Source organism: Aquarana catesbeiana, linkage group LG06 (assembly GCF_042186555.1).
Source record: "Aquarana catesbeiana isolate 2022-GZ linkage group LG06, ASM4218655v1, whole genome shotgun sequence".
Taxonomy (NCBI): Eukaryota; Metazoa; Chordata; class Amphibia; order Anura; family Ranidae; genus Aquarana; species Aquarana catesbeiana.
In genome coordinates, this window is record NC_133329.1 from 327,354,185 (window position 1) to 327,381,924 (window position 27,740).

Consider the following 27,740-nt stretch of genomic DNA (forward strand, 5'->3'; position numbering starts at 1 on the left):
CCATCCATCACCATGTGTATAAAAGTTCCACAAAAGACACCTCACCTTGGTATGGTAAAATTTAGTTTAAACATTTTTCATAGAGCATACCAGGCATTTAACTGTTAAGGGGTTGTAAACCTCAGATATTATTACTACTACATGTATTTAAGCAGCGCTTTACATATTTCATTATACAGTCACATCAGTACCTGCCCGCTAGGAGTTTACAATATAAGGTTCCTAACATGCATTCATACATAGACATACTATGGTCAATGTAAACAGGAGCCAGTTAACCTACCAAATTTACATAGTAGGTGAAAGTAGGTTGAAAAAAGACAAGTCCAACCTAGGTGTGTGATTATATGTCAGTATTACATTGTATATCCCTGTATGTTGCGGTCGTTCAGGTGCTTATCTAATAGTTTCTTAAAACTATCAATGCCCCCAGCTGAGACCACCACCTGTGGAAGGGAATTCCACATCCTTGCTGCTCTTACAGTAAAGAACCCTCTACGTAGTTTAAGGTTAAACCTATTTTCTTCTAATTTTAATGAGTGGCCATGAGTCTTGTTAAACTCCCTTCTGCGAAAAAGTTTTATTCCTATTGTGGGGTCACCAGTATGGTATTTGTATATTGAAATCATATCCCCTCTCAAGCGTCTCTTCTCCAGAGAGAATAAGTTCAGTGCTCACAACCTTTCCTCTTAACTAATATCCTCTAGACCCTTTATTAGCTTTGTTGCCCTTCTTTCTACTCGCTCCATTTCCAGTACATCCTTCCTGAGGACTCGTGCCCAGAACTGGACAGCATACTGTAGGTGCAGCCGGACCAGAGTCTTGTAGAGTGGGAGAATGATTGTTTTATCTCTGGAATTAATCCCCTTTTTAATGCATGCCAAAATTCTGTTTGCTTTGTTAGCAGCAGCTTGGCATTGCATGCCACTGCTGATCCTATCATCTACTAGGAGCCCCAGGTCCTTTTCCATCCTAGATTCCCCCAGAGGTTCTCCCCCCAGTGTATAGATTGCATTCATATTTTTGCCACCCAAATGCATTATTTTACATTTTTCTACATTGAACCTCATTTGCCATGTAGTTGCCCACCTCATTAATTTGTTCAGATCTTTTTGCAAGGTTTCCACATCCTGTGGAGAAGTTATTGCCCTGCTTAGCTTAGTATCATCTGCAAATAGAGATTGAACTGTTTACCCCATCCTCCAGGTCGTTTATGAACAAACTAAACAGGATTGATCCCAGCACAGAACCCTGGGGGACCCCACTACCCACCACTGACCATTCCGAGTACTCCCCCCATTTATCACCACCCTCTGAACTCACCCTTGTAGCCAGTTTTCAATCCATGTACTCACCCTATGGTCCATGCCAACGGACCTTATTTTGTACAGTAAATGTTTATGGGTAGCTGTGTCAAATGCTCTTGCAAAATCCAGACATACAACTCCTTAACTAGATGGCAACTCACTTCCTCATAGAAGGTTAATAGATTGGTTTGGCAAGAACAATTCTTCATGAATCCATGCTGATTACTGCTAATGATACCGTTCTCATTACTAAAATCTTGTATAAAGCCCTTCATCTTCCCCTCCAAGAGTTTACATACTATTGATGTTAGGCTAACTGGTCTGTAATTCCCAGGGATGCATTTTGGGCCCTTTTTAAATATTGGTGCTACATTGGCTTTTTTCCAATCAGCTGGTACCATTCCAGTCAGTAGACTGTCAGTAAAAATTAGGAACAATGGTCTGGTAATTACTTGACTGAGTTCCCCAAGTACCCTCGGGTGCAAGCCATCTGGTGATTTATTAATGTTAAGATTCCCAAATCTAATTTTAATTCTGTCCTCTGTTAACCATGGAGGTGCTTCCTGTGGTGTGTCATGAGGATAAACACTGCAGTTTTGGTTACTGAAGCCCCCCCGATTAACTCGTGAAGACTGAGGAGAAGAATAAATTTAATACCTTCGCCATCTCCCCATCCTTTGTAACCAGATGTCCTTCCTCATTCTTTACGGGGCCAATATGGTCTGTCCTCCTTTTTTACCGTTTACATAAAGAATTTCTTGGGGGTTTTTTTGCTCTCCTCTGCTATGTGTCTTTCATGTTCTATCTTAGCCGTCCTTATTGCACTCTTACATTTTTTGTTGCATTCATTATAAAGTTTGAATGTGGATGATGATCCCTCAACCTTGTATTTTTTGAAGGCCGCCTCCTTTGCTTTTATATGCATTTTTACATTGGAGTTAAGCCATCCAGGACTTTTGTTCGCTCTTTTAAATGTATTACCCAATGGGATGCATTGGCTAATGTCCTTATTTAATATGCTCCTAAAGCAAACCAATCTCTCCTCCATGTTCTTTGTTCCTAAGATTTTATCCCAATTTATGCCTTCTAGCAAGGTTTGTAGTTTAGGGAAGTTGGCTCTTTTGAAATTCAGTGTCTTTGTACTCCCCTTATGTTTCCTATTTGTGTGATTTATACTGAAGCCAATTGACCTGTGATCGCTGTTACCTAAATTGCCCCTTATTTCCACATCCGTGATCAGGTCTGTATTGTTGGTAATAAGTAGATCCAGTAACGCTTTATTTCTAGTTGGTGCGTCTACCATCTAAGCCATAAAATTGTCCTGTAAGACATTTAGGAACTGGCGAGCCTTAGATGAATGCGCGGTTCCCTCCGCCCAGTCTATGTCTGGATTGTTAAAATCCCCCATTATGATAACACTTCCCATCCTTGTTGCTAATCCAAATTGTGATAGATCTGTCTCCCCTTTCTCCCTCAGGTTAGGGGGCCTATAGCATCCTCCCAGTATTATTTTCCCCTTAGCATCATCCCTTTGGAGGAGCTCTACCCATAAGGATTCCACCTCCTCCCTAGCTCCCTTAGGGATGTCATCTCTCACATTCACTTGTACATTATTCTTGATATATAGGCATACCCATCCCCCTTTTCTACCCACTCTATCCTTGCAATAAAGGGTATACCCTTGAAAGTTTGCCAGCCAATCATGAGAGCTGTTGAACCAGGTCTCTGAAATTCCCACAAAATCCAAATCCTCCTCGTACAACAGTATCTCTATTTCACCCATATTATCCTCTTATTGGGTGTTCCGAGATTGCAACTAGGACTTGCTACTATACTTACGTTGGGTTTATGTGCTTTGGTCAAACTATCACTAATACCTCTGGACCCCCCCTCCCCCATCACCTAGTTTAAAAACCCCTCTAACTTTTTGGCCATGGAACCAAAACCCCTCCTTACTACACCAGCTCTTCAGCCACTTGTTTACTTCTCTAATCTCCCTCTGCCTTTCTGGTGTGGCTTGATGTACCAGTAGTATTCCTGAGAATACTACCTTGGAGGTCCTTTTCCTTAATTTAGCTCCCAAGTCCGTAAAATCGTTCTTTAGGACACTCCATCTGCCTCTGACTTTGTCATTGATGCCAACGTGTACCATGACAGCTGGGTCTTTCCCAGCCCCTCCCAGTAATCTGTCCACCAGATCTGTGATTTGCCGAACCCAAGCGCCCGGTACCAGTATGCCTTTGGACTGTGGGAGGAAACCGGAGTACCAGGAGGAAACCCATGCAGGCACAGGGAGAACATGCAAACTCCATGCAGGTAGTGTCGGTGGTTGTGATTCGTACCGATGACCCTAGTGCTGCTAGGCGAAAGTGCTAAACACTTACCCACTGTGCTGTCCACATGAAATACGAACAAAACATTCACCCTATAGTGTGTACATGTCGCAATTCAGAGCACCAAGTGTCATTTCTGTTTGCTATCTGCACTGTCACTTCTGACAAGTTTTCCGGACACAAGGAAAAAAACGTGACAGGGAGGGGATCTCCAGCACACAGCCTCAGCTCGGTCCTCCAATCAGCTCACCTCACAGAGCTCTGCAGAGTGTAATTTTTAGCTCTTCTCCCCGTTTAACAGCTCAGACAAGCTTTTTAAACTCTGTACTTTAAACAGAAGTCAAGAAGAGAAGGCTGCAGATAAACAGTGATTGGAGTCACAGGGTTAATATATATGGTGCTTTGTGTGCCGCTTTTTGTCAATATTGGTCACAGCCAATTCATTTTGTTCATAAAATTGACAGGCTTTGTCTTTATAGGCAGTTCAAGCACAAAAACTCTTCTTAGCAATATAAGACAGTTCTTTTAAATCATGCTCGGCATCCCAGTCACAGCATATAACATAGCAAAGTCCCAGTTCAGGCAAGCTCACCCAGCAGGATCAAGTCATAAGCAACAAGGGTCCTTCCAGCTTCAAGCACCTTTCAGCCACCTCTCTCCAAACACACTTCTCTCTGACATTTTCAACTCCGCTGGCAATAAGCAGGTCTGAAGGGGGAAGTATCTGCCCTCTTCATTTAACCCTTTCTTAACCCTGCCCAAGGCTGACTCTCCACATATCCCCCCCGCCCCACTCCAGGCCCGAGGCTCAACAATTTATACCACAATGGCCATAGGTCTGGGAAAGGGCATCTTTTTTTTTCCCCCCCAAAATGCACACGCCCAGGTCTAATGCCCCCTTCCTACTCTGAATCCACATAATTTCTAGACTGGATTGCTGCTGTAAACCTATCATAGTCATTTTTAATCAGTTTCCATTAGGTGGTACACTTCCAGGTACTCCTCTGTGAGGAGCGGTTGCACCAATTCATCCCAGCGGCTTCTGGGCCACCTTTTAAGCGATGCCATGTTTTCTAATTCAGCCAGGCAGTCCTCAATGTGGTTGTCTGGTAGCAACGGGTATAAAGTCAACAGCACAGATTCTACCTTTGTTACCACTGAGAGCAGAGCCAACCTTTTCTACAATTTCAGAGGGTTCCTGTCCCTCCGTGAGACACCTGCTCTCCACAGTAAGCCAACCATTAGCACTTGATCCCCAGGTTTAGACTCTGACCCTGGCAGACCGGTTGGCAACCCCCCTCTGGGTCCTCAATAATGGTTTATGCCCACGTTTAAACACTTTGCGATTTTGGCTACCCTGTAGCATAGAGCATGATGCACAGCAACTCGGGAAGAGCGCATATCTTCTGTAGGATGCTGTGGCTCACCACTCAATGATGTGACCTGTTCCCTGGTGGGGAACAAAAGGGAGTCCTTCCTCTGGGCACCAAAGAAATCACTTTGAGAAAAACCCAAGATATGACAAGTCAGGCCCAGAGGGAGAACTCTCTGCCTCCAATCCTACAAACACCTCCAGAGGATCTAGGTCAGCTCCTGCAGGTTCACACGTCTGACAGATTTCTTTACCGTTTACCTCCTGCAACACAGTAACACTTCACATGGGGGTTTCTTCTTTTTAGGGGAGGCACCTGAACCTTTGAACTTTTGTTCACACAAGTCCCAAAATAGGGGGCAGGCTCGCCCAATTAGCAAATCATGGGGTAACCCCTGTTGGTTGATTACACTACACGCTTATGCGCCGGCACTCGGATCTGAGTGCGGCCGAATGTAAGCATACATCTGTAATTCCTTTCTTTTATTATTATAAACGGAGAGCATTACATCGCTTTGTTTTGTTTTATACATGCAATTGAATTACCTTACTGAGTGTGGATCAGAAGACGGCATCCAGAGTGGGGATTTGTTTTGCCTGGTGATCTATATACTGCTCTGTGAATGATTTTATCTATTTTGTTATTTATTATGGACATTTAAGAATTGAGCAGTATTGTTTTATTATGAAACCCCGGGATCACCCCAACTCTCAGTGTAGCAGTTCCTGCGGTTGTGGACAGGGTTACATGGGCCATTGGACAGTCCTTGACAACCCCATGTACAGAGACCACTCCAATCTTTTTCCTGGGTATCAGATTTCCCCAAAACCTGTCTGATCGGAGCAGGGTAACTCCACTCCCCAAGTCAAGAAGTGCTACAACCTCCTGCCCATTAACCTGCACCACACTCTCAAGTGGGCTTAGATTGTTCATGGGACCAGTGGCAAAAAGCAAACAGAGACATGTTGAGCCATGTCACATTCCATTAGCTCCTCCCGCCTTGGACACTGGGCCGCCATATGAATCAGTTGTTGGTAGGACCTACAGCAAACCTCACGGGGTTCCCGTTCTCTCTGCCGACTCTCAGGAGGGTTTGACATTAGGGTGCTCCTAGCGAGTGTCAGGCACCCGAGCAGACACCATGTGTTCAACTGGTGCCATCTTCGCACTGGAACACACTTCCTTAGGACGGGCCAGCACTCTGGATTCTACTGAATACTTTCTGCACAATTGCAGCACTGTACAGCACCAGCCATCTCATCCAGAGACTGAGGCTCGGACTGAGCCACCCATCGGTGCAGCTCCTTAGGAAGACCATGCAAAAAGCGATCCGGTGCAACTCGCTCTACAATCTGAGTGGTGGTCTTCTGGTTTCAGCCAATCCTGGAACAGGTGCAGTAGACGATACAGTTGCGCATGGGAAGGCTTAGCTCTGTCAAAGCGCCATTCATGAACACAGTTTGCCCTTAGAGCCACAGTCACTCCCAGCCTGGTTAGGATTTCTTCCATAAGCAGTTTATAGTCCCGTGCTGATTCAGAGGCCAAATCACAATAGACCTGTTGAGGATCTGCACTCAGGAAAGGAGCCAGCACATCCGTCCAGTCTTTCTCAGGGAGACCTTCCTTTGTTGCAATCCTTTCAAACATTGCCATATAAACTTCCACATTATCTCTGGCTGTCATATTTTGCATAGTCTGCCGAACTGCCTTCCGGGGGTCACTCTTTAGAGCAGGGTCACCTTTCATTATTTCAGCCTGCTGGGTCACCGCCTTTTGCAGTCCTGCTAGCTGTTCAACCAGTAAGCGGTTTGTTTCCTGTTGCACAGCGACTGCCTGGGCATTAGCTATTGCTAATTGTTTAATTAGCTCCTCCATGGCTTGTTCTGAAGACTTCAGAGCCTGTGCAGCTTTCACCCAGGACATGGGATTGGCCTGTACCCCTCAAACTGCATAGCTCCACCAATTGTCAGGATCCGAGGGGTTAACAAGCAGCAGTGAGGCAGTTCAGTCAACTTAAAAGGCTTTTAGCAAAATGCAGCAGAAAATTGACAGGATTTGTCTTTATAGGCAGTTCAAACACAAAAACTCTTAGCAGTATAAGACAGTCCTTTTAAATCATGCTCAGCATCCCAGCCACAGCATATAACATAGCAAAGTCCCAGTTCAGGCAAGCTCACCAAACTGGATCAAGTCATAGGCAACAAGGGTCCTTCCAGCTTCAAGCTCCTCTCAGCTCTGATAGCTCAACAGCTATCTCTCTCCAAACACTTCTCCTCTGACATTTTCAACTCAGGTGGCAATAAGCAGGTCTGAAGGGGGAAGTACCTGCCCTCTTCAATTAACCCCTTCTTAACCCTGCCCCAGGCTGACTCTCCACACCATCTATGCGCTTATTTCACTATCCTTTAAAGTGAATAAAAGGCTACAGGTAGCACTTAGAAGATGGGAAATCATTTGTTTGTTGGGAGCAAAAAGACAATATTGACTTGATGGATCCTAACCCCCCTACGTTACAGGATTTCAAGGGGATTGTATACGATGGATAAATTGGATACCCAGCTAAATAAAAAAGTATACAAAGACATTTTTTTATATGTGATCTTACTATATGGTTCAGGATTCGTCTGCAGGTCAAGCTTTGGTAAATAATGACCACTTTTCAGTATACTACATGGTATAATATGGAAAGGCTAAAGGGTACTTTGGGGTGGTTCGAAGTATAGTGTAATAGTTTAGTCTTTATAGTGTTATCAACTTAACTTGCTGAGCTTTTTATTATTACCTTTAACTATTACGTTAAGTCTGATTCCTTTATAAGATACGAAATCAGAAAAACAGCTGTGTTTTTTCTTTATTAATGTTATATTAGGATTTTTCGTTGTCTTTTATGAATATTCGTCTAGACCAGTGGTTCTCAACTCCGGTCCTCAGGACCCACTAACAGGCCAGAATTTAAGTATTACCTTGGGGAGATGCAGGCTAGAATACTGCAATCACTGAGCAGCAAGTGATATCACCTGTGATGTATTTCAGTTATCCTGCAAACCTGGCCTGTTAGTGGGTCCCGAGGACAGGAGTTGAGAACCACTGGTCTAGACGTTATTTCTATGTTAGATGAGATAATTAACAAGATTATATCTGCAATGATTCTCTACGTGTTTTGCTATGAAAATAGTAAAGAAAATATGCTAAAAGGAACATTGAGGGGGGCATGGCTAAGCTGGAGACCTGAGCAGACGCGAGTGATCTGAGCTCCGCAATTACCTGATACTTTTATCTGAAATACAAGAGATTGACTGCACCTGTGTAGCCCGCAGTGTCCCACAAACCTTGGGGGATCTCGGGGTATGAGAAAGGGGAAGACTGGAGCAGGGAGAAGAGGCGCCGGCGCTCCTAAATCCTCTCTGCAGCCTCAGAAGCAGACCCCCACGTGCAGCCTCAATATGGCGACACAAACGGCGCCGGCAGACCCATTAAACATAGAGGAAGATCGCTTCACAGCTCTCATGCAGGCCATTAATAGCTGCAAGACTACTCTCACAGAGAAGATCGACCTCCTTCAGACTGATGTGGGGCTAATGAGGAGAAACATGGACCGCTTCCGAGACCAACTTGGTGAGGCAGAACACCGGGTGGGGGAGGTGGAAGACAGCATGCATAATCACCACGAGTCCATCCACACACTGCAGGTCAAAGTTAAAGCGCTGGAGTCCCGAGCCGAAGACAGCAAGAACCGGAGCCGGAGGAATAACCTCAGAGTGGTTGGACTGCCGGAGGGCGCGGAAGGCAATGACCCTACTACTTTTGCGGAACAGTTCCTGCACACCCTGCTACCTAGAGCGCAGTTCTCCCCGCAATTTGTGGTGGAGAGGGCCCATAGAATGCCAGCTGTTCGTGGCCCACAGGGATCCCCTCCGCGCATTTATATTTCGGCTCCTGAACTTCCGCGACAGGGATCTAGTTCTCCGCGAGGCAAGGAAAATTGATGCGCTCCGGTTTGAGAATACCAAATTAATGGTGTTCCCGGATTTTTCTATAGAAACGCAGAGGCTCCGGCGTACCTTCGACCATGTTAAGTCTATGCTGCTTGAAAGGGATAAAATACAGCATGCTGTTTCCTGCACGCCTCCGAGTCATTGATGGCGAATCTACTAAGTACTTCACTTCCCCGGAGGATGCAGCGCACTGACTTGATAATCTACCTAGAGCGAGGTAACTGTCTCCCCTCCTTTACTTTTACAACACATGTTACATGCCCGGCTTGCAGTTGTGCCCCAGTTGGGCCTAGGTCAGGGATCTGACTTTTTGATGGCGGGTACTGTAAAGTATGCTTGTCGTGCTACAATGGCCATAGGACTGAGCACATTTCGTGGGTGTTTCCTATACACACTTTTCACCCTCTGCTGATAGCTCGCTTTGTATCCCAAGAGGAACACCCAATGCACATGGTGACTGCCCCTATTCTGGGGTGCCTTACAACGGGATTATTCCCCCCGCGATTGAGACTGAGGCCCCCCCCCCGGGTCCTGGAGCACGTAGGTATTATGCAGCTAACATATTTAGACTTGACCCATGGCTCCCATCAGGATATTCTCCTGGAATGTTAGGGGCCTAAATGAGAGGATTAAACGTTCCCTTGTTATAGCCTTTCTCAAACAACATAACCCGCAAGTATGCATCTTGCAGGAGACTCATCTGGTGGGTAGCAGGGTCATGAGCCTCAAAAAACCATGGGTCGGACATTACTACCATGCTACCTACTCCAGCTATGCCAGAGGGGTCAGCATACTGGTACATAAGTCCTTGACCTTTGAATTACTAGATGTGAAACTGGACCCAGAGGGCAGGTATGTGTTAATACACGCCATAATTGATACGCTTGATATGCTTATTATAGGCTTGTACTTGCCTCCGCCTGCTACCACCTCATTGTTGAAAACTTTGATCCCCATTATGTCTAACTATACAACTGATAATATTATGGTGGCATGCTTCCAAGTCCTTCTCTAGACAAACTGACGGCGGGCACTGCCACGGGTTCTCCCCTGTCGAGCTGGGCCTCCCTCTATGGTTTGGTGGATGTCTGGCGGTGGTAGCACCCGGAGGAGCGTGCTTTCACCTGTCATTCAGCCACACACCAGACCCTCTCGAGGATAGACTTGATTTACGCTAGCTCGGGCTGTTATCAAGGGTGTGCAAGGTGGAAATGCTTCCGAGAGGTATATCAGATCGTATTCCCCTGCTCTGTTGCCTCCGCACGCAAACTCCTGTATCGGAGAGGGTCTAGCGTCTCTCCCGGTATTGGATCTCGGACCCCACTATAGACTTGGAAACGGGTAAACATATTTCTGATTTTTGGCGGCTAAACGATCGCACGGCCTCGTCTGGGGGTGTCTGGGACGCATTCAAGGCACAAATACGGGGATGCTACCAGAGTTCCATCTCGAGAATGCGGCGGGACGCAGCTATAACTATAGAGGAGGCTGAATCTAAATCCAGCTCCCTAGAGTCCCAATATGTCCTTACCAAAAACTCGATTACCTGTTTGGACATGCAGGCTACCTATCGGGAAGTGGTTTTGCTGCGGGTTGCTAAGGCCAAAAAACGTCAGCTGACGCAGACCCAGCGTATTTTTGAACAGGGAGAAAAGACTGGCAGGCTCCTAGCTTGGCTGGCTAGGGAACAACAGCAGGTCACCAGTATAGCCCGCATCAAAGATGAGGGGGGGGGGGTGGTGGTAACGGATCCCCAGGCTATTAATGCCTGCTTTGCCTCATACTACCAACTTCTATATGCCTCTAGGGCGACATACACCCCTGAGGAACTAAGTTCCTATTTGGACCAAATTACCTTCCCCAAACTCACTGATGCTGACAGAGACAGAATGGACAGCCCAATAACACTTAAGGAGATTCAGCAGGCCTTGGGGGCCCTGTAGGTGGGGAAAACCCCCGGTACTGATGGGCTACCGACTGAATTTTACCGCCAGTACGGCGAACAATTGTTACCCAAGCTACACGACATGATCTCCCAGGCCCTGGAGGATGGAGATCTCCCGGCCTCTATGGTGGAGGCCATCATTGTGGTAATCCCCAAACCAGATAAGGACCTGGAACTGTGCACATCCTACCGGCCCATATCCTAGCTTAATGTTGACATTAAGATACTTGCTAAGGTCCTGGACGGTAGGATGAATGAGGTTATTATTACTCTGGTTCACGAGGACCAATCGGGGTTTATGCCTGGTAAGGGGACTGACAATCTCAGGAGGCTGTTTGCGGTTATGGCTTCGCCGGGTTATCTCACTCCATCGGATGCAGTTGTCTCCCTTGATGCCGAAAAGACGTTCGATTCGGTGGAGTGGGATTACCTGTGGGAGGTGCTGCGCAGATTTGGTTTTGGGCCCAACTTCATCTCATGGATTCAGTCCCTGTACAGGTCTCCAAAGGCCAGAGTGAGAACTGGGTCTACCCTATCATCACCATTTCAGCTCCGCAGAGGCACGAGACAGGGATGTCCCTTGTCTCCGGTCCTTTTTGCGCTAGCCATTGAGCCGATGTCGATTCTTCTAGGCTCCTCTGGGAAAGTGGAGGGTATCCCAATGGGCCCGATACAAGAAAAAATCTCCCTGTACGCCGACACCCTCCTATACTTGAGAAATGACAGTGACTCCCTGGGTGAAGCGCTTTCCATAATAGACACATTTGGCAGATTCTCGGGGATATGTATTAATTTGGGAAAGTCTGTTTTGTTCCCCTTGTCCCCCACAGATGTAAATGTACCGACTAACACACCATTAAAGACAGTCTCCCAGTTTAAATACCTAGGGATTAACATCCAACAAGACTTGTCACAGTATATTCCCCTTAATCTCACACAGGTGATCTCATACTTGTCAAGACGATGCAAAGAATGGAAAACGTTACCCCTTACACTAGTTGGCAGGGTTAATTTAATCAAAATGACGATCCTTCCAAAACTTCTCTACCTTTTTAGACAAACTCCAGTCCCAATAACAGTGGCCTTTTACAAAAAACTAGACAGCATCGTCATGGCATTTCTCTGGCAGGGTGGTACCCCGAGAATAGCAAAGACGACCCTGCAGCTTCCAATGTCGCTGGGGGGCCTAGCTCTGCCGTGCTTCATTAATTATTGGGCCGTGTTCCTGGTTAGGGTTTACTGGTGGTTCTCTGAGGAACCGGCTAATCCGGCGGCCACCCTTGAGGCAGCTCTCTTGGGCTCATACACCGAGCTGAAGAACCTGATACACCGAGGACCGCGGTCCAACCCTCGCATCACTGTTCCTATGGCTACTATTCTGAAAGTGTGGGATGCTGTACGCTCAAGGGTGGAGAAACCTGACACTTGGTCCCCGCATACCCCGCTATGGGGGAACCCTAGGCTGCCCCATTTCAACACTATCCCTGATCCAGTGATTTGGGCACGTTATGAAATTAAAATCCTAGGTGACATTGTGACCGATGGGAAGCTGATCAGCTTCAATGACCTTAAGAGACGTAGGAACTTGCCTAACCGCATGTTCTTTAGATACTTTCAATTACGTCATGCTTACCAAGCTCAATTCCCGCAAGTTATTAACATTGAGATGCACACAGTTGAGGCCTCTCTGAGAACCCCGGGAGCGGGCAGCATTCTTTCCACTCTGTACTCTATCTTGGCAGGTCTGGACACCTCCAGGGTGTCTCAGCTGTTTTCGGTGTGGCAAAAGGACATTCCGGAGATGGCTGACGATGACTGGGAGGAGGCCATTCAACAGTTTATCCCATTGATGGTCTTGGCCAGGGAACCTTTGGTACAGCTGAAATTCCTACACCGGGTTTACTACTCCCCAGAAAGGCTCGCTAGAATATACCCTGGTAGAGAGTCGTCGTGCTATAGATGTAAAACTGAGGCAGGATCCTTTTTCCATGTGGTGTGGACGTTCCCGCAGATTAGGCCCTTCTGGACGGGGGTGGTGGGGGTCATAAACTCAGTGGGTAAATTGAACATCCCCTGCGAGCCGCTACCACTACTACTTGGGATATGTGACACGCTAGAAGCCCCTCAATCCAAAAAGCTTTTTGTATTCTATGCGGCCTTCTACGCAAGGAAAGCGATTGCACTGTACTGGAACAAGCCTATTCCACCCTTGATACAACAAATGGCAGACCCTGATAGATTTGGCGCTCCCCTTATACAAGTTGACTTATATGGGACGTAACTGCCCCAAGAAGTTCGATAAAATTTGGGCAGGGTGGGTGAATGAGCGGAGACTTCCTCTGGATTAGGACTTGGACAGCAACACGTAGCCGGACTGATATGGGAAGTGATGGAATCTTAGTATGGGTAGGTTGGGTTGCACCGTTAGTGGACACTAATGGTATCCTCTAGATTATTCTCCCCCTTTTGCCTGACCCATCCCTCCCTTGATTCTTCCTCTGTCCATCTTGCTTCAACGTTAGTAATCCTGTTACCCCTTGTTTAATGTGCTGATGGATCTACATGGATGTATTCCTATGTATGGTCTTCAACCTTTTGCCCAAAATGTATCCTACTGACTTGAAATGTAATGTAACACTTCCAGATCTTTAATGTTTAAATACTAAGATTGTACCACTGCATACCCTTGTTCAGTGTGAAACTTGAATAAACTTTTTCTGTTAAAAAAAAAAAAGGAACATTGAGATGTGCATAAAGAAATTGGATGATCTTGGCAATTTACCACAAAATAGCTTATGCATATCTGAGAAGAAAGAAGCAGGATTGTGGTTCACTAAATGCTTTTCTTGAGAAAAGAGACAAACTGAGATATGATACCTATTTTTGAGACTGATTTGCCATGTAGTACAACATTTTAAATGGACCTGACTATGGAACATTAAACAAAACAGGTTTGATTAGTAACAGCCAAGGACTGCATAGTATTATTGTAAAAAAGTAAACCAGAAAACCCAAAAAATTTTACAAATCTAAGTGATATACAAGTGCCAGCTTGGAACCCAAGACAAGCATTCCACCACTCTTCCTTTCCAAAAGCGTTCAAGTTTTTGCACATTCGTCTGCCTTGCAATTGACAGAGGGTGGATTCCATGGCCGCTATTCAGTGCATCAGGCTCACCTTCCTTTAAGATTGGCAGGGGAGGGCAGTTGATTCATTCTCTACATGCGACTGGACTGAATAGTAGCTATGGAATCCACCCACTGAAAATCAGGGGGAAGGCGGACCTGTTGGGGAACTAGTCTGAGAGTTCCCCATCATGTTCTGCCCACCCCACAACAGAACTCCTCAACTGCTGTACAAGTCTCAGTGATGGGCGCAGTGGTCAGGGAGGAAAAGCACAAACATTGAGTGCCCAATATGGACATTCTTGCCTCATTGTGGGTCTCCTAAAACAAATCTGTGTACCTGTCAAGTGTATGAATCTGTCACAAGCACTGACATTTGTGGTGCAGAGGTGCGATAGAATTCTAAAGCGTGTTTACAACACTATTAATTCCAGGGACAATGCTTTGTATTTCACTTTGTATTTAGGGCTCGTTCACATGCGTGCTTTTGCCCATATATTCGAGTGCTCAGGAGGCACAGATGGCGTAAACAGCCCACTGCCTGTCAAAATCAATGATAGGCTGAAATATGTGGCAGCTGTACACAGTTTTGAGTGGTCCTTATATACAAATATGCCCTCGACACAAAAATTACACACAGAAATGTGTCACCTGTGCCTCCCACTAGAAGGGCAAAATCGCCTATGTGTATGGGCCCTCAAGTATTAAAAAAAAAAGTGTTATGCGTAAAAAGAATATACATACAGTATGCTGTAGGTCAGGCCCAGCTGTAGTAAATTAGGGTGTACAATAGAAAATGTTTTCGGCTTGAGGAGAGCCCCCATAAAATATATCTTTGGAGCCCTGTGGTTTTTAGGTATGTCCCCATTAACTATTTCTTTGAGGAATAATAAGTTAGTTTTTCAGGTGGGTCAAGTTAATTAATGTGCATTAAAAGATATTAGTGACAAAAACGCATACCAAAACCCCAGCAGCAGAAACAAATCAGGCCAATTTTCAGAAGCTAATAAGCTGTGTTTTTGTTGTGTAGTAAAGTAAGAAAACTTAACCTCTCATAATGTACTTTTATCAATTGCAAAACGTTATCCGAAAACCTCTATGATGCAAGAAATCCTAAACCATACTATGCATGAAATATAAAATAAGGTATAAAATAAGCTGCATTTAGGAATTTGTGTCATTTGCTTTGGCTGCATTAACCTGCATTTGGCTATACAAAGTAAATATTACTGCAGAAATCAGTTTTAAGATGAAACACATTCTCACAAAAGCACAGTGAAACAATGTTGTGAAACAATCCAACATATTGCATTTTTTGGAGAAAATTCTCTGTGAATACCAAAGAAGAGAGCTGAATGTAATCATTTTAAAATTTTAAAATGTAGCATATTTGAAAATGAAGGGCAAAGAGCAATGCCACAACACATGTTGCTGCATGTGTTATTGTAGGAACATACCGATAATTCTATCTATAGACACAGGTATAAAAACAAAATCATAAACAAGAGATCTTATATTTACTATTTAGCACTTTTTTGTATTGCATGTTTTTTCCAGGTCTTAATTAAACAATGTACCACATGGTGGACATTATTTTATGTCATGTTTATTCCAGGACAAAGTCAATTTGATCTACGTGCTAAGTAATTTGCAAACATATCTTATAGTATAACTAGGAGTAAATGACCTTTAAAGTATGTACTCATTGATTTATTTTTTTTATGTTGACCATAGATCTTAAGTTTTGTGTAGCTGGAGTAAGACAATTTTAAACTAGATAATGGGATGTATTTACCATATATACATTAAACATTCTGCATCATGCAGCAATCTACAGTCAAGTCTACAATATGGTCGTTCATGTCATGGGAATAACAGATTTACAATCAAGTCTGACAGATCTGAGTCATCAGAGTAACCTTGTTGCTATTCAGCAGCAACCTCTTATAATGATGCCCCTGTACAGCACATACAGTGTGACAAACACTGATTCAAAAATCAATACGGACATTGTTGCAGGTCTTGTCGCTAGTGCTTTAAAAAACAAAACAAAGAGAAGAGCTCTACTGTTACTGCTAGGAGTTACCATGGGAATCTTCAGGTTAAAACATCTACATATAAATATAGTTAGACTTTATACAGTGTGACACCTGAAACATTTTGAATTTCCTATCACTTTCCATCCAGGTGACAGTGGTCGCCAGGACAAACGAAGGATGAATCTCCCTTGCATGGATACAAGAAGAACAGACAGATTGACATAGGTTCTAAACCAGGTTTCTGCTTTAGATATACTTTCCTTTTTCTTTACATGAACATCAGCACATAGAATGTTCATGTCCATATTGGCATACTTATACTATATGATAAAATTATGATTGCCATGTTTAGCCTAGATCATTTGCATTAGTATGGAACAAAGTGTAGTGTTGACAGAGAAAACAGTATCTGTAGTCTGAAAAAATTCATGAAATGCATATACAAGGCGGGTAGGAGTAGACACCTTTTGATGCCTGCAGTACAGTGTACCTGTTACACGTTTTTTTCTGATTGCAGAATTGTTTTTATAAAATGCTTTTACTGAGAGTGCAGATTAAAACTTTAAAGGACAGCTTAAGTCTTGAATAGGGAGAAAGAGTAACCTATTTCAAATCGAAAAACCTTACTTGGAGATAACAATGAATTATAATGGTCCAAATAGTGCAAATAAAAATAACAATAGTGTTGCTAAAAAAGTGATAATAGACAGCAGCAGCTCTACTGCGAGATATTTTATCACAGACCAGATCAAGTAATTCTAAAAAAAGAATTACATTTATCCAAAACATCAACAGTTGGGATGTAATTTTAAAGTGCTGACGCGCTAAGTAAATATAGGACACCCACATGCAAAGTCACATTGCACATAGCAAAACCAAAGACCAGATACACCAGCACACTGATACAGTGACACAACTCCCAGATATAAATTCATAAAGTTTATATGGGTTTAAATATCTCCTTTTCGTGAGTATTTAAAAGAAAGTGCTCAAACATCCAATTACCAGTAGATTTCCAAAGTGTGACAACCACCACCTTAGTATGGATGTAAGCTTACCAAAAGCTGTGGACCCTCTAACTAAAGAAAGGTCAAACGTGCATTTGGCCAAACACCCTGACTGGGGTAATCACAGGACTCTCCCACAGCTCTGAAATAGAAGTGTAGATTGTGCTTGTTATCTTGATAATATTCCAATGGGACTGCAATCAGCATGAGGAAAGAAGTTCCACATAGTGTAACATCGTAATGATTGTTTTATTGCATAAAAAGATTGCACCTACATATTAGAAAAGCATAACTCGCATTTGTGAAAAGCAGCTGGTCGGCTAAAACACAGAAGCGTCCCGCACTTCCTTAACACTCAATGATGCCAGCACGTCCCTCCGCCTTACGTGTTTTGTCACACATCCAGATGACGTCACGTGTGATGAAAGGCATAGGGCGGAGCGACGTGCTGACGTCCTCACGTCTTCCAGGAAGTGCGGTGGGAGAGTCCTGTGATTACCCCGGCCAGGGTATTTGGCCATATGCGCATTTGACCTCTCTTTAGTTAGAGGGTTCACATCTTTTGGTAAGCTTACAACCATACTAAGGTGGTGGTGTCACACTTTGGAAATCTACTGGTGATTTTATGTTTGGGCACTTTTGTTTAAATACTCATGAAGAGGAGCCATTTAAACCCATATGAACTTATATCTAAGAGTTGTGTCACTGTATCAGTGTGCTGGTGCATCTGTTCTTTGAGTTTGCTATATCTGGGTGTCCTATAATTACTTACATAGCACGTCAGCACTTATTTCAGCAAATTATTTGTATCACACCTGCTAATGTTTTGGATAAATGCAATTATATTAATTTTTGAGATCAATATTGTTTCTAGCGCGCCTCTTTTTTAGAATTACTAGAAAGCCCGTCTTAAAAGCCAACTATTTTATTCTACAATGTTAGGATGTCTCTTTGTGAATGCATGTATCTTTGCTATAATTTGTAGGCCTTAAGGATTCCAGGTTACACCAATCTAACACATTGGGTGTCATTTGTTTAGGAATTCTATACATTCTCTGCTTAATTAGTTCTTAATCATGCACATATTTTAGGGTTAATCATGACCGCACCTGCATGTCAATGAAATTGGGTGCAGACTGGGTCCTTTGCAGAATTTCCAGATTATGAAGCACTTTGCTAAGCTCAATCAGATTGGACTGACACTGGGCCAAATCTAGCAAAAGAAAAATAAATATATCAGAATAAATTATCAAACACGTCCTGAATTAAAATCAAATTAAAATATTTTGTAAACTGAGCACAATATTTCCATAAAACCATGTTGTACCATAGATAGGCAGATCAATCACATTATCATTCTAGACAAGGTCTACTCTTGCTTATTATTCAACTGGCCTCCCCTGTGAATCCACAGTCTTCCATATACATCTGATATGAACATATCAGAAAAGAGGTAATTAAATGGATGCCTATGTCTAGCTTCAATCAGCAGTCTAAATGACTTGCAATCCAATTCTAAAATTAGGTAACACACACTCAAAGCATTTTGCCTTATCTACCTATAACATATATAGGAATACCGAAGATGCTGTCGGTTGCGTATCAGTTAATGCAAAATCTAGAACGACTTCTTTTGGATTGTCTATTTGGCTAAAATATATGTTTCTGCAAAGCTGAATCTTTTAATGAACTGAAAGTGGTACAGAGCATGGTACAAATCAAGAAGCCCTGTCCCTTCTTGGTACTTGGCTCCACCCCTGTCATACAACTGTCTAAAGCCAGAGCTTCTACTTAGGGCCCATTCAAACCAGAAAATGCACATAACTGCACGTTTTCTGAAGGCATGTATACATGCATTTGAAGGGCTCTTGACATGCATTTTAATGCATTTTGCATGCGTCTTACGCTGCGCTTAGTACTGCTTTTGCAGTGCATTTTGCTATACGTTTTTGGGCTTGGCTTTCTTGGCTTAAGGGGGGTGGTACAGTGCATTTGAAATGAGTTTGTAGCATGTTCCCTGCATTTGCAGTGCAGAAAAATGCAACATGAGCTACTTTTTGTTTATTTTTTTTTTTGTTTGTTTTTAACTGCACTGCAATGATGCCCATAGGATTACCTTGATTTTGGGCCATCTATGCAGTGGAGTTGGAGTACAGTTCAAAATGCATTCTACTACAGTCAACTGTGTTAGATGTGAAAGGGCCCTTCAAAATATGTTCTGACATTTGACAGTTAAAAAATAGGGGTGGGAGGGGCTTATCCTCAACTGGGGGCAGTTTTTATAGCCCCAAGCTGATCCTGGGCCAAAGATCCAAGGGAGATAAATAGGAATACGGGAAGCGATTTAATGGTACTTGCAGGGACAAGAAGGTCTCTGCAGTGTGCAAAGTATCCATCACAACCAGTCTTCCTGATCCAGGTGTGTGCCATGGGACGCTGCACTTATTGTTTTGGTAAAAACAGTATGGTATTACTTTATCTACTTTTATCTTCATTTTTGCTCTTCTGTTCTCAGCTTTATGATTTTTTTTATTGTTTTAATACAGTTTAAAGTGAAACACCAACTAAAACTTTTTCCCCCAGTTATGGAGAAGGGTTAGAAACTTTCAAAAGCAAGAGACATTTGTCATAAAAACAGCTGTCCCCATTTCTCCTCTCAAAGTGAAAACTATACGAGTTTACATTTCCTTGGACTTATTTGTCAGCAACCTTCCCACTCCCAAATCAAAACTAGAAAAAGGTTGACTCGAATTCTAGTTTAAATATAAGTTCAGTCATTTTTGCTATAATTTTGTGGAAAGTACCCTCGGCACATTTATCCATCTCCTCCGAGTCCTGTAGCCATGCCACAACCTTACTCTGACCGGTGGTACATGTGGCTGGAAGGCTGTTACTGCATGGGATGGGAGACTGCCACGTGAAGTTATTCTGTGGACCCTGGAAAACAGGAGAGGATGAAATGTAGGTATATAGAAACTAATGAACAATTATTTGTGGAACAGTGATAATTCAAAATACAATACAACAGATACATACAAGACTAAATGTTACATTTTTAGCTCAATACAAGAATGCAAGTGGCTCTACCAACAGAAACAATTTGCAATATTGTACAGGCGTATTTGTGGATCAGTCGTCTTCTTTTCAAATATAAACTAAACTAATGCATACAAAGAGACTAAATATATATTTTTTTTTTTTAGTTCATTCATTTGCCAAATTTCGGTAAACAGAATTTACATTACGTGCTGTGGGTGAGTGCATTTTTCACATTTTGCAGAGTTTACTGAACATAACAGTTTCAGCTAATGCATTTTTTTTTTACAGAAAGCCCCTAAAAACTTACAACTATTTGAGGCATATACTTGTGTTATTATACAAACAAAAACAAAAAAAGTAATGCTGCTCCTTTAAATGGGAGCAAAAACAGACCTACGATAGTAAATATGGAAGAAAAAAAGCTATACATATGCCTATGTATATTTTTTGCTTTTTAATGCACCTTTTTTAGAAAAAAAATAATGTACCATAAAGATTTTAGTCTGCAACTGGAAATTAAACCTGCCTCAGAAAATGCCCTGCCACAGTTGGTTCTGGATCACATAGTGGCCATTGCAGACAGTGCACTTTAATGCAACAGTGACACATTCCTCCAATTTACAACAATCTGCTCAACAAGATGAGGTGAGCTGTTTAGAGAAAGACTTTCACACCCTTAGTGATGGAATTTTTTTTTTTTTAAATGATTCCCATCACGCCAGTGAGAGAGGCCCTGCACCCTGCCGGCTTGTGAAGAGGCACATATAAAGAGGAACCCGCTCACACAAAAAAGGTAATATAAATATATATGGTTTCTATATTTATATATTACATGATACAACAGAAAATCTACCTCCAGAAAGAAAAAAATACTAATAATAATACTATATTATATATAAAAAATGAAATAAAGCCAGTTTACTTATACCAATGTATACGCATATTAATGTTCACATATGAAAAGAAATGGCTAAACAAGCGTTCCTTTTTTTGCAATGGCAAAATGTGAATTTTTTTAGCTTTATTAGGCCCAGATCTGTAGGCAGAACACCTAGGTTTGGGCAAAATGTGGCAGGACCGCAGGGTGGAAGGGAATTAGAAATCTTTAGCAGGTAAGCTGACATCTGTAGTCTTTAGAGCTTGCTTTAGGGGTGTTTAGCAGGTTCCTGAAATGGAACCCCAGACAAGCTTCTTTTAAATATTTTTCTCCTTACCCAGCAATCTGTTGATTCACGGGCAGTTACGGCAGGCTGAAATTCAAGCTTTTTTCCTTTTATTGAAAATAAGCAATTTTGCTAAAGGTCCACTCAAAAGAAATAGACTAGACATTAAAGTTGCTTTTTAACTGTGTACTGAATCACTAATGCAATACTTTGCCCAAAGGCTTAAAAAAAAAAAAAAAAAAGGATTGAAAATGCCTAAAAAGTGACCCTTTTACAACGCCTAAATGTATTTCCAGCATGAGTCACTCTCTCTCGTGAGACAGCTACTATATAAAGTCTAAACTTCTTTCCTAATATAACCCAAGGAGGATTATTAGTGGAATGCAATTTGAACACTCTGTCTTCAAATAATGAAACTCAGGATTGACAGGAGATGAGAACAGAATGGCCTAATAAGCATGTGCCAGCTTCAAATTGTAAAACCCAGTGGACTGCTTTTCCATACTATGTCTTGTATAAATTATCATGCAATTCTTCTTAAAGGGAAATCCTCACAAACTAAGGATAGCCCAGGCAAGTACCTGCGCTTAGTTCTATTGGACCAATCCTTGCACAGCACTGATTGTGAGTAGATATTTTTGTCTTTAGATTTTCTATCTTACATGTAATCCAACCAGGCAGGTTGCAGTCTATATGCAGATTAGGTTTAAACAACTTAAAATTCCATTTTCTTCTATTGTATATTTTTGATCTAGTATTAGAATGTGATAATAAAGTAGACTTGTGTGACAAAGTGGAATTAAACTTCAAGCAACTCCCTAAAATATCATCAGCCTTCCATCTTTACACAAACTTACAATGGTGTCGGAAGATCAGGTCAGTTATCACTGAATGCTCTCACCACCTATTGCAGGAATAGGAAACTGCAACACATACAGTATCTCACAAAAGTGAGTAGACCCCTCACATTTTTGTAAATATTTTATTATACCTTTTCATGTGACAACACTGAAGAAATGACACTTTGCTCCAATGTAAAGTAGTGAGTGTACAGCTTGTATAACAGTGTAAATTTGCTGTCCCCTCAAAATAACTCAACACACATCCATTAATGTCTAAACCGCTGGCAACAAAAGTGAATACACCCTTAAAAATGTTCAAAATGGGTCCAATTAGCCATCTTCCCTCCCCGGTGTCATGTGATTCATTAGTGTTACAAAGGTCTCAGGTGTGAATGGCGATCAGGTGTGGTAAATTTGGTCTTATCACTCTCACTCTCTCATACTGGCCACTGAAAGTTCAACATGGCTCCTCATGTCAAAGAACTCTCAGAGGAATTGTTGCTCTACATAAAGATGGCCTAGGCCAGTGATAGCGAACCTTGGCACCCGAGATGTTTTGGAACTACATTTCCCATGATGCTCATGCACTCTGTAGTGTAGTTGAGCATCATGGGTAATGTAGTTCCAAAACATCTGGGGTGCCAAGATTCATCATCACTGGCCTAAGCTATAAGATTGCCAAGACCCTGAAACTAATCTGCAGCTCGGTGGCCAAGGCCAAGATATAATAAAATATTTACAAAAATGTGAGGTGTGTACCCACTTTTGTGAGATACCGCACATGCTCCTGTGATATTACCAGCCATCAGGTACAAATTCTGGTAAGTGAACTGTGTGCCACCTACGCTGACTTCTGCTTTCGTCTGCTAAAAATGTTCTGGAAATCCGGCCATCTAATTGGTCAATAAAAATGCATTATTCCTTTAACTCATCCCCACTCCCCTCCAAAAAAAAATGCTATATTTTGTTCCTCTCCTACCTATTAGGTCTAGAGCTGCACTTATTTAAGAAAATCAACAAAATGTGGTAAAGGCTATAGCAACCAGTGAATAAATTTTATCTAATGTAAGATAAAATTGGGTTGCTAAGCTTGCATTTCATATAAAATCATTATGATAAACTTGATGAGCCGAAGGGTGCCGGTGGACCTGACCTGGAGTGGAAAGTTCTGGTGGCCCGGTTATGAGATTTTGGTTCTACTTGATGCTATTTTTGACTGCTCTATCTTAAGCCAAGTACACACTACCCACCAACCCAGCGGGCTGAGCGAAAAAAAAAAAAAAAACGAAAGTGCTGGGGAGGAGATTGCTGTACTAACATCAGATTGTAGTACACAATCTCCCCCACTGAGCTATTGTGTTCTGACAGGGGGACAACCCCCCCTTTCCAGAACACACTGGTGATTGGAAGCCGATTGGCAGTCCTTTTTCGGTCATGCATCTGAGAGAAGCCAGACATTTGGCTGGCTTCTGTCAGACCGGCTGCTGTATACACAGGCTGAATATCAGCCAGTTCAACAGAAATGATATTCAGCCCGTGTCCAATAGACCCAATATTTGGCCCGTGTGTATGGCCCTTTAGAGGGTCAAATTGTTCAGGTAAGCAGGTATGGATGGGTACAACACACAACGGTGAAACATGGCATCATTTGCATATCTACACTTGCACTTGCCACTTCATTGGAGAGCTATAGTGCTTGGACTGTCTATATAATTTCTTTGGTGGACTTTTTTTTCATTTTTTTAAACATTGGACTTTTTTTTGGATGTACATATTTATATTTATTTGTATGTAAATAATATATTGTTGCAGCGCAGCACTTTTGTTTATATGATTTTTTTTTGGCCAATTGGTATCTGTTGACGGTCTTGCAGCTATAATTAATTGCATTTTCAGCTAAATCTTTTTATTTTAAAATTTTTATAGGAGGTTTTACATTCCACCATCAAGTTTTAGCCTGACAAATAAAATGCTGTGTTCTCCACTATATACCCACATTGTTTTCACAGACCTGGGTTTAACTAAAGTGGCTGCTTCTCTGTTAGGAGCTTCTCTCCTCTGAATTCCCAAACCTAATCATCACCCACAAGGACCAGTGTAGTGGTAAACTAACATTATCATTCACCATTTTCTGCAGCTCTTACATTAACCATGCTTGGATTTTATCATGCTGTAATGGTTTTTCAAATTAGTAATAAGAATATATGATCTTGAGAGATAATTTGAGCACACAAGAATGCTCCCTGTATTATTTTCATCATGGGTCACTGCATATACGGACACGCAAAGCATATTTATTTACAAAGAACTCACTGATCTGTCAACATTGTACTGACATTTTCAAGTAACCCTTTGTCAATGTTCCCAGTGACATGAATCACTTTACTTCCAGCCTCTCACACTGCTGCTGCCTCAATGAACTTCAAAAAGCAAAGAAAACCAAGGCACCAAAATAAATAAATAAATAAAATTAAAAAAAAAAAAAAAACACAGGTTACAGACCAAAAAAAAAAAAAAAAAGAAGGAGTAGAGCCCCTTCCTGTTGCTTGTGAAATTTCATTCAGGAGAACCCTTTTTGTGCACATTCGTTTTTGCACCCTAAACAAAATGGGTGCAAAAAAACTCTGCAGCATGTAAAGCGGACCTACCCCATACAGAAGACCCCCTCAAAACTGCTCACATTGCTTCCTAAAAATCATGACAGTTAACTGGATTCTTGTAATTTTTACTTTGGCTGTAGAAACCATTGCTCTAAGATCCCATGGCTGATGGTCACGGCTGCTGATGAGAAGGTTATTTGAGTTCAGATTCTCTGTTCTTCTTCTTCAGCATCTTCATGTGATTATTTGCCTAGCTATTTGTTCATGTGACTGGCTGTTGATGGATTCTAGACACAGGTTTTAAGAACCTCTGGGTTCTGTTATATGGCTGTGCAGCACAGAAAGATAATGTATAATGGCAATGCTGGGCAAAGGGGCCTGCCATAGTAAATAAAAGGTAGATGAATCAAGGTTAGTTCCAGGTGATTTGTGTAAGAGAAAGGCACGACAAGATCATTCTATGTATAAAAAAAAAAAAAAAAAAAAAAAAAAAAGAACTAGATTATTCATGGTTAAGGTTAGTGACCTCAAGGTCTACTTATGCAGAGGGGTCACTTTTCCATTCCTCCAAGTCTGCACAGTAGTCAAAAGTACTTACAAAAGTGATGGTATCACAAATGTAAAAATTGGCGTATACAAACAGGACTGGTTAAAGACAAGAGCACCAGAGGCATAATATGATTAGCAGACAAGAGACCGGCAAACAGATGTACCGAGGAAGAAAAGCTTGTAAAAGCTGTAATGGAATGAGGTGGATCCAATGTTAGCTGAAGGTCACAGAAGGCTCTGAGATGCAGGCATTGTTTATGGCATTTCTAGTCTTTTCCAGAGCCACTAATGGTGTCAAAACCATTCCTCAGACAGCACTGAAGTGCAACTGGATTGTCTTATGGTGAGGGCCAAAAGTGCAATACATGGGTCGCATCAGCATTACGGTTGCCCTTAAAAGGGCCAATTGTATCTGTACAACTATATAAAGTTATCCATGGCCTTTTTTTCCCCAGAGAATAGGTGGAGGAACTCAACACCTACTCCCGACGCCGAACAAGACATGGCTGTCCACCTAAACTGACAGGCCAGCCAAGGAGAATATAAATCAAAGAAGCAGCCAAGAGGCCCATGGTAACTCTGGAGGAGCTGCAGAGATCCACAGCTCAGGTGGGAGAATCTGTCCACATGACAACTATTAGTCGTGCATTCCACAAATCTGGCATTTATGAAAGAGTGGCAAGAAGAAAGCCATTGTTAAAGAAAGCCATAAGAATTCCCGTTTTGCATTCTGAGACCAAAATTAAACTTTTTGGCCTAAAGGAAAAACGCTATGTGTGGTGGAAAATTAACACTGCACCTTACCCTGAACACAGCAGCAAGTTGTGGGGATGCTTTTCTTCAGCAGGGACAGGGAAACTTGGACGAGTTGATGGGAAGTTGGATGGAGCCAACTACAGGGCAATCTTATGCCCTGTACACACAATAGGATTTGTTGTCGGAAATTCCGAACGTGTGTGGGCACCGTCACACATTTTCCATAGGAATTTCCGACACACAAAGTTTGAGAGCTTGCTATAATATTTCCCGTCAACAAAATCCGTTGTCAGAAATTCCGATCGTGCGTACACAAATCCGACGCACAAGGTGCCACGCATGCTCAGAATAAATTAAGAGACGAAAGCTATTGGCTACTACCCTGTTTATAATCCCGACGTACGCGTTTTACGTCACCACGTTCAGAACGATTGGATTTTCCGACAACTTTGTGCGACCATGTGTATGCAAGACAAGTTTGAGCCAACATCCGTCAGAAAAAATCCATGGATTTTGTTGTCAGAATGTCCGATCGTGTGTACAGGGCATTAGAAGTAAACCTGTTAGGAGTCTGCAAAAGACTTGAGACTGGGGCAAAGGTTCACCTTTCAGCAGGACAACGACCCTAAACATACAGCCAGAGATTCAATGGAATGGTTTAGAGCAAAGTATATTCATGTGTTAGAATGTCCCAGTCAAAGTCCAGACCTAAATCTAATTGATGTGAGGTGGAATTAACCAGGCAGAGTACATGGACTCCGATAGGCAGCTCTTATGCATAAAAGTGCAGAAGAAGAAGTATTCATAGATGAAAGAGCACCACGCCAACATTTAGAAGTTCACAATGTAGCTTTTCCTTCATTTAAAAGGAAAGACAAGAAAAATCTTTCTAAGGGTTTTAAGGGTTGGGCTAAAGGTTAGATTAGCTACAGAAAGGTGCCAGACATAGTACATAAACTGTAATTAGTCCAAGTTGTGAGGTAGCAGATATCTAAAAAATAAGCTGGGAGTAGACAGAGATAGATGCCGAGTACAAGCCAAGTCAGACTGGAAACAGATCGGAAATTATAATAGCCACTTGCTGTATAATTATACCTGCAAGTTTGACCATCGCAGGAAGAATGCAAATAGTGCATGGCTGTGTGCTGATCATTACACAAATCCTCCAGGAAAAAAAGAGAAGTGACAATTTACTGTGCCCATGCAGGGCAAAATGAGAGGGTCATTTAAATCATGACACTCACCTTACCTTTGCCCCTGTCACTCCATTCAACTGTCAAAAAAATAAAATGGGTGTTCTGTAAGCTCCAAGCTGTCGAAGCTTACATTGGGTCGAGGACTCACTCTCACCCCCCAAGTTACAGTGCTGGGCATTTTGCTTTTATTTTGCTCATAAAGAGCACAGTGTGAAGCATGAGTTCCAAAATCAGACAGACATACTGGTTGCTAGATGAGGTGCTAAATAGGAATATACAGTTTGTGTCAGCATGGTTGATTTTCAGAGCTAGCCTCCAACTTCACAGTCATCTCCCAAAAGACAATACGACAATCACTGGACAGCCCCCACCAATAAGTGAAAAAAGTGTAGCTCTTTTTCTAGAAGGTCCCTTTTAAAAAAGAGCAAGGTTATGTGAAGGAAAACACAAGTGATTTAGGACATGAAACA

At 42.4% G+C, this 27,740-nt stretch overlaps 1 protein-coding gene across 3 annotated transcripts in view; it reads right to left on the reverse strand.

Moving 5' to 3' along the window:
• The window catches only part of OSBPL6 (oxysterol binding protein like 6), a 347,856-nt gene that overhangs the window by 102,512 nt on the left and 217,604 nt on the right, over nucleotides 1–27,740 (reverse strand). For all 3 annotated transcript variants that reach the window (XM_073633825.1, XM_073633824.1, XM_073633827.1), the window contains exons 8-9: nucleotides 19,930–20,062; nucleotides 18,235–18,338 (exon numbers count right to left, since the gene is read on the reverse strand). In XM_073633825.1, coding sequence (XP_073489926.1) covers nucleotides 18,235–18,338; nucleotides 19,930–20,062 — 237 coding nt within the window. The remainder of the gene's footprint in view (nucleotides 1–18,234; nucleotides 18,339–19,929; nucleotides 20,063–27,740) is intronic.